The sequence below is a fragment of the Drosophila ananassae genome, chromosome XL (genome assembly GCF_017639315.1).
Source record: "Drosophila ananassae strain 14024-0371.13 chromosome XL, ASM1763931v2, whole genome shotgun sequence".
Classification (NCBI taxonomy): domain Eukaryota; kingdom Metazoa; phylum Arthropoda; class Insecta; order Diptera; family Drosophilidae; genus Drosophila; species Drosophila ananassae.
The window spans coordinates 3,012,534-3,019,755 of record NC_057931.1 but is presented as its reverse complement, the minus strand read 5'-3'; the positions used below and the strand labels follow the sequence as shown (position 1 = coordinate 3,019,755).

The window sequence follows — 7,222 nt, the reverse complement described above, 5'->3', positions numbered from 1 at the left end:
TCAGAAAATTTGGGAAAAATGGGATGGAAAATGTTGTTCTTGGATTTTTATGCAGATCGATGAAGAATCGATCCAGAAATCGTTTAAGACACTCAGGTTGAGAATCGGATGAGAATTGGCCGAGATATGGCCTTCGCGAGGACCCATAGCTTTATTCCCCATAATATATTTAATTTGTATATTTTATGATATATATTTGGGATCTCAAATACTAAACAACAAACTTAGCTTAAACTCAATAGCTTAAGACCAAGAAGCCTTAAAAGGAAAGTGAACGAAACCCGAAGAGCTACCCTTTTAAGGACCTTCGACGTGTCGTGGTCCTGTGGAGAAATCCCTTAAGGGGTTGCCCTCGACCGAACCGATTGTGGATCAATCATCTCGTTAGGGATCTTGCCGCAGGACCTTTGTCTGCTCGAGGACTGTTATCCTGGGAGATGCTGCAAACCTGCGAAAATACGGATCACAGCTGGCCTCGGCGAAGGACCTCCTCGTGCGAAGAAGGGATGACGCCTCAGCCGCTTTTATCCTTGGCAGGATCTACCCCGCAAAGGATCGTCTTTTGGCAGCAGCAACTGTTACCTTTTCCCTCTCGAACGGTACCTAATCATTATAAATTATAAATTATAGATGTGTGGCCTCGAAGGGGTTAACAACTTTCTCACGATCCGAAAAAAATAGGAGTAGGCATCGAGGAGAGCCCAAGACATCAAATAAAAAATGGAAATCCATTAAATACAACGGATCGAACTGTCGAATGTCTTTGGGAATGATTCTTTGTTATCCTGGAGAAGAATGTAACGGGTTTTCACTCCCCTTCAGCCTCTTTCGCCTTTCTCCTTCTCCCTGAAAGGGAAATCTTTGACATTCTTAGAATTGGAAAAAGTATTGTCTGTTGGATTTGTGTTGAATTTTCTTATTAAAGGTTCTCATAATAATTTTAGGCTTCAAGGACCAAAGAGAAACATTCTTGTAGGCTGCCTAGCAGTTTCTGAAACTAGAAATATCCTTTTCATTTTATTTTTATTAAATTCTGTCCTTCGAAAACCAATACATCCTAGTTACTTGTTTTGTGGTTTGATTTTCAGTTTGTTTTTAAAACATCGGTATTATTACTATTATAGGTATTTGTATTATTGGTCTGCTGTCTTGGGAAAAGTGTATAATTTCATTTCCTTTGGGTGTCCTTGTGCCTGCATTAAAATGTAACCGAAAACAGACGCAAAAAAGGACATAAAAGCGCATTGGCAGAAGTTTCAAATGAGGCAGGACCCCATGTAAGTAGGATAACATTTCAGCGGGAGGCACTACTCCATCCAACATCCAGCATCCAGGCAGCCAAGGATCAGAAAAGGACGAAGAACGCAGGACACAGGAAAGGACCAAACAGGACATGGGAGAAGCAGCAGCAGCAGCAGCAGAAGCAGAAGCAGAAACAGGAGCAGGACTTGGCGATGAAGTTGCTACGGAAATTCGTTATTGTGTTACCACAGGCGATGTGTCTGTGTCCCAATGTTGCTGCCACATCACCATGCCTCATGCCCCATATCCCTCACTCAGTGCCGCGTCAACATTCGTAGGTCTCTGCGAGTAATAACACACTAAACAGTGGTGTCTGTCTAGATATTTAAATTTAAGTCTAAAAACTAGAGAGTCTGAACTAGATCCTGTCCTTAAAGGCCTGAATTTTGTTCATTAAGGATACTACTTTAGATCCAATTTAAAAATATATATATTTTTGAAGCCAAGTATCTAAGAATAGTGCCCACTGTGCGGGAAACGCACAGCGCCGGGCGCCGGGCGCCTTTTTCCTTTTCTGGCAAACGAGCGACCTTTGCATGCACGACAATATTTTAATATGCAAAATTTCGAATACTACACTCACACACACACACACACAAGTATGTACGCAGGACATGGCCATAAACACACAGACACAGACACAAGCACACGTAGTCCTACGGTCAGGATAAAAGGCCTGGGAAGGGGAAGAAAAGAAGCCAGAGTATCCAATTCAAAAATTTTGCAAACCAACCGAGCGGAATCGGCCAGGACAACGGACTGTTTCCATAAAGGATATACCTTTATATGTATCTGCATATATGTGTGTGTATGTATTTTTCTTTTTTATTTTCATTTCCTTTACCGCTGGGCGGCGTCCACCGAAGCGCATCATCAACAAGGACCTCACACACATATGTGCAAAAAGGACCCCAAGGAGAGCCCAAGGAACACAGCGGAAAAGTTAAAGCCGAACCCTTTGACGGGGAATACTCGAAGCATATTCTCCTCGAGACACATTCTGCCAGTGTAGTGGTCCAAAAAAGTGGCAACAAAAAGGACGAAAAGGACCAACCAAGCCACTGCAGGTGCTGTTGCCTTTTTTTTGGCCCGTTTTGGATTCGGTGACTTGGTGGCATATTGCGCTGACACAGCATCTGAGGACTTTCGTCTCGATTTCGCCTCTTGACCAGTTATCCTTTGCCCACCCACCCACCTCAAAGTGTCAGCCAGTCAATCAAAGGTCCTGCAGATCCTGATTTACGCAGGTGGCCTGCCATTGGCATTGTTGGTTTCGTGGCCAGGACATTTGATGTGGGACCCACATCCCTTTGTCGAACACCTCCACCCACCAGCCCATATGTCTCACGTATGTGTCCTGCGTGTGTCCTGACTGTGTCCTGACTGTGTGTGTGTGTGTGTACATAAGCACCTTTATTTACATAGGCATTGGTCCGTGGTGGATGGAAATCAGATTTTTTCTCCGCAATTTTTTTGCTGCCTGACCGTTTTTTAATGTGTTTGCCTGGACAAATACACAAATATTGTTCTGCGCAGTCAGTTAGTGGGCTAAGTTGGTGAATGGAATTGAAAGAGTCCTGATTCAGGAACTGCAACCGGAAACTGTCAGCTGAAAAACAAAATTGAATTTTCCATCCATTTCGTATGGATCCTTCACACATATTCCTTGAACTAAGCCCTCCTTGCAAATTCTATTCATTTTTATTCGAGTGAGTGACCCCCGCAGGACCTCAAACCTTTTTTGCGCTCCACTGATGGTCCTTAATTGGGGCGGTTTCGAGCCAAATCGATTTCGCATTGTTCTACACAGGTGGAGAAACTGCGAAAGGACCTCCTTCCACCTCCTGCAGGACCTCATTGTCATTGGTTGGTGGGGAAAAACAACAAAGGCAGAGAGAAGGCGGGAAATCGCCAACTTGCATTTGTGGGAACTGTGTGCGGAAAATTCAGAGGGAGCTGTCGGTCTGCCAAGGACCTTGTCGCAGGACTCGCTTCCGAATGATATGATGCGTGCCGCATGTGTATCAGTATCTAGTATACATGATTATATATACTTATATATAGTATGGCGTCTATATACGGTTCAGGTTGTTGTTTTGACAGTACAGGACAGGGGCACAGGACATGGCGAGTGGGGCGTGGGGAGTGGGCCGGCTGGAGAATATTTAACAGGAAGAAACCAATAAAACCTAATGATATGAAAAAATGCAATTTTCTGAAACTCGAACGAAGGCACACACATTCCCACACACACTCCTGCCAGCATATGGAAAAAGGATATAGGGTTTGGGGTTTTTTTTTAAGACTCTTATAAGAAAAATTTAAAAAAGAAATTTTCTTCAGGGAGTATGTAGATGTTTTTAAAACATTCTTGAATTATGAAGTACTACTACTCTTTCAAAAATAATTCTAAAATTTTCTTAGCTTCATCTTAATTTTAAATATTTTATTTATTATTTTTTAAGTTTGCTTCTATTTGTATTTTATTTTTAAAACATAGTTTGCCTCGTGCAGAGAGCCCTTAACTTTGATTTTCCGCTTCAAAAATCACAAACATCCCAAGAAGCGGCCAAGTCCTGGCCCCCCTCGCCGCCATCCTCCTTGGATCCTTGGAGGTCCTGGCAGGCTGCTGCTCCTCCTTCGATTGTCCTTCGGCTGTCATATGTGGAGTTCTGTTCGCGTTTGTGGATTTTATATTACCGAACCAACAAGGACGAAAAAAAAAAAACAACTCAAACGCCAACTTGGCTTCAAAAGGAAAATGTCCTGGAAGCGTGGAAAATGTAAAGCTTTTTGGGGGTATTCTTGTTTGTTTTTTTTGTGTCTCTACTCTTTGTTGTTGTTTTTGCTATTGTTGTTGTTGTTGTTGTTGTAAGGACAACTGAATGATAGACAACGGAAAAACATAAACATGGCATCCAACACTTGTCCACTGGCCTGGCAAATGGATTGAGAAAATCAGCCTCTGTCGCGGCAGGATGTGGTGGGGCAACCACTCCACACCCCCCTCCCCCCCCCTTAAGGACGCCCCCCTTCCCCCTTAAATGACATTGTATTACCGCTAAACGAAGGCGGGCAACGGCCAGAAGATAGAAGACATGTAAGCAATTTTCCAAAGTACTTAGTCAGCAAGTTTTCCGAAACCCCTTTTCCGCAGCCAGCCGACCCTGTCTCCACCCCTGTCTGCTGTCTGTGGCAGCCTCCCCCCTCTGTCCCCCCTGCCTTCCCCTCCATCCCCAAGGCAGGGTGACCACACACACGCTCCACAGTCGCGGCTAAAATAATAGCATTCAGAATCCAGACTTGATATGTTTTTGGATTTGAAGCAAGGACTTCCCACATGACTTTAATTGTAAATAAAAAATACTATAAATATTTAAGATATTTATATATATTCTCATTAAAATATATAGTTAGTTTGTCAGCCTCATTTGTTGAAAATATTTGTAAGAGGAAAAAAATAAAGGGAGCACCCACGCATGGCCTGTTGGAGATACCAGGGGTTATGTTATGTCCTGTCACTGGCTACAAGGCGAGCGATAAGCCAGCCACAGCCTCCCAGGACACTCCCCAGGACGCTCTACCCCGCCCCCGCCCCCGCCTTACCCGCATTGCCATGCAAAAAAATTCACATTTATTTATTTCCATTTTTTGCCATCTTTTTTTTTTTTTTGAAACACATATTAAGCCGCAAAAATATTGCCTTCGCCCTGTGCCAGTGCCTTTTATTTTTGGGTGGTGGTCCAGAAAGGACCTAGAAAGAGAGGGCTGTGCCAGGAAGGGCCAGAAAGAGAGAGGGCTAGAGGGCTAGAAGCTAGATGGTCCGACCATCCAGTCGATAGCCATTCATTGGAAACTCTTGATTGATGCCCCGGCCCTGTCTGCAGTCCTTCGATAAGCCGCAGAGACTATGCCACTGCTACCCTTTAACCCCCTTGCCAGGACACCCCGTCCTTATGGCTAACGGTTAGCCAGGATTGCGAATTTTCAGCAATTGCCTGCGATTCAATTTTTCACTTTACATATTTCAAGGATTAGTCTTTGGACACATTTATCGGCGAGGCAGTATCGAAAATCGAAGTTCATACAAGTACATATATGGAGGAGAGTTCAGACTCTATTTGAAGATTTTATAATTTTATAAAAAATGCAAAGCATAGTAGTCCTGGAAATGAAAGTAAGGCCCATTCAGTCCCTATAGTTCGGCCCAAAAAATCAGATGTGTGATAGCAACGAAGAAGTTCGGTAATAATTTTTGTTTCCGAAAAAAGAAGCCCAAAATTCCGCAACGCAATAACGCAAACAAGAATCCCCCCACTTTCGACCCCAAAAATTTTCAGACCTTAATCGGCTTTTAATCGGGTAGTGTAAGTAGTGTACTAAGTAAGTGTCATATCGAAGCAATGTCGAAGGCTACCAAACTGCGGTTCGCACTGATCACCGAGGATGTCCTGGACAAGCTGAGGCCCCGATCCCAGTCGGAGAGTGTGCGATCCAGCTACATGAACGAGATATACACGGCCATCAGGACGGCGGTGAACGAGGTTGTGGACGAGAAGCTGCAGCAGATGAGCGAGAGCCTCAACCGGATGGTGGACGAGAAGGTGGAAAGGATACTGGAGAGGCGGCAGCCGAGTCGCGTTCAGCGACAACGCAACCAGGCATCGGGCTTCGGCGGTCAGTATCAGCCGCCGGGCTGTCAGCGCCGCAAGGATGTCAAGGACAAGGAAAAGGAAAACGACGGCAAGGACGGAAGTAGCGCTAAGGAGCGCAAAGATCTCAAGGATCTGGGGAAGGAACTCAAGGAGCCCAGATCAAAGGTGGCCATGGCAGTGCCCCTGGAATCGGCTCAACGTCGCCGGCATAAGAAGGCCGGCCAGGATGCCGTGACCGCCTCAGAGGGTGAGCTCGTGAGGAAGTCGGTTAGGACGACGCGTCATCAGCGGGTCACCGTTCAGCCCATTCACCGGGAACTGCATCAGGACAAGGGCATGAATGTCCCATCGAAGACTGGGAATATGAATCAGGTGCCACTCTCGGCCTCGGCCTCCGCCCCGCCCCCTTCACTGGCAATATCGCCCACTCAAATCCTCAGCTCGATGGATAACAACAGTCTCGAGGATGACTTCTCCGACGTGGAGGAGCCCTCGATCCTGACCATTGCCGCTAGGTATTTGAAGCAGCTGGAGGAGTCGCGACGCCGCAAACTACAAAATCAACAGCAACAGCAACAGCAGTATCATGCATCGTCCTGATGACAGGACATACATTTGGACATACAGTTAACATCCTGCAGACTTACTGCAGATTAACTGCAAGGAGACTGCAAGGATCCAGTATTCAAATTAGTCCTGACATCATTTTTGTTACCTTTTTGAGCTCGAAGCGCCTTTCGAATCTCCCTCCCAGAGCACAGCATGGTTACCAAAAGGAAAACTGATCTCAAGGATGAGTGCAAGACTTTCTAATTGGGAAAACGATCCAAATTTATGATGGCATTATAAACACTTAGGACGCATTAAATTTCTACCTTATTTTTAAAGAGGTTTTTCTTTCAATTCAATCACAAAAACGATCAGTATTTATTTAATATTTAATTTTAAAAGCTCCCTGCTTTTGGATTAGTTTCTGAAAATGTAGAACTCAAGTATGCTGTATTGTTCGGAGTTACTTCCGTTTTTATTATTGTGTCCTGGTGACATGTGACAGGTCGTACTTGGCGCTTTTTGAAAAGGACGAAACAAAGGACTGGCGCGTTCAATTAGGCGAGTTGAATAAGTCAGAGAGAAGGAGAGTTTTTTGACCGGCCCATGCCCATGTCACAGGGCTCACCTTGATTTGCCCCGAAGAATCCTGTAAACCCTGACATTTCCACTTCCCCCTTTAAGGACTTGATTGCGTTGACATTATTTTCCCCTTG

General features: G+C 44.8%; 1 protein-coding gene across 1 annotated transcript; it reads left to right on the top strand.

Annotated features, from left to right (window-relative positions):
* Positions 1-5,477: 5,477 nt before the first annotated feature.
* LOC6503627 lies at positions 5,478-6,844 on the top strand. The gene has a single exon (XM_001964003.4). The coding sequence runs from the start codon at positions 5,706-5,708 to the stop codon at positions 6,555-6,557; it is 852 nt and encodes a 283-aa protein (XP_001964039.1). The 5' UTR covers positions 5,478-5,705; the 3' UTR covers positions 6,558-6,844.
* Positions 6,845-7,222: the final 378 nt, after the last annotated feature.

Coding starts and splice junctions, on each gene's coding strand:
- LOC6503627 (XM_001964003.4), top strand. CDS start 5,706: ATGTCGAAGGCTACCAAACTGCGGTTCGCACTGATCACCGAGGATGTC.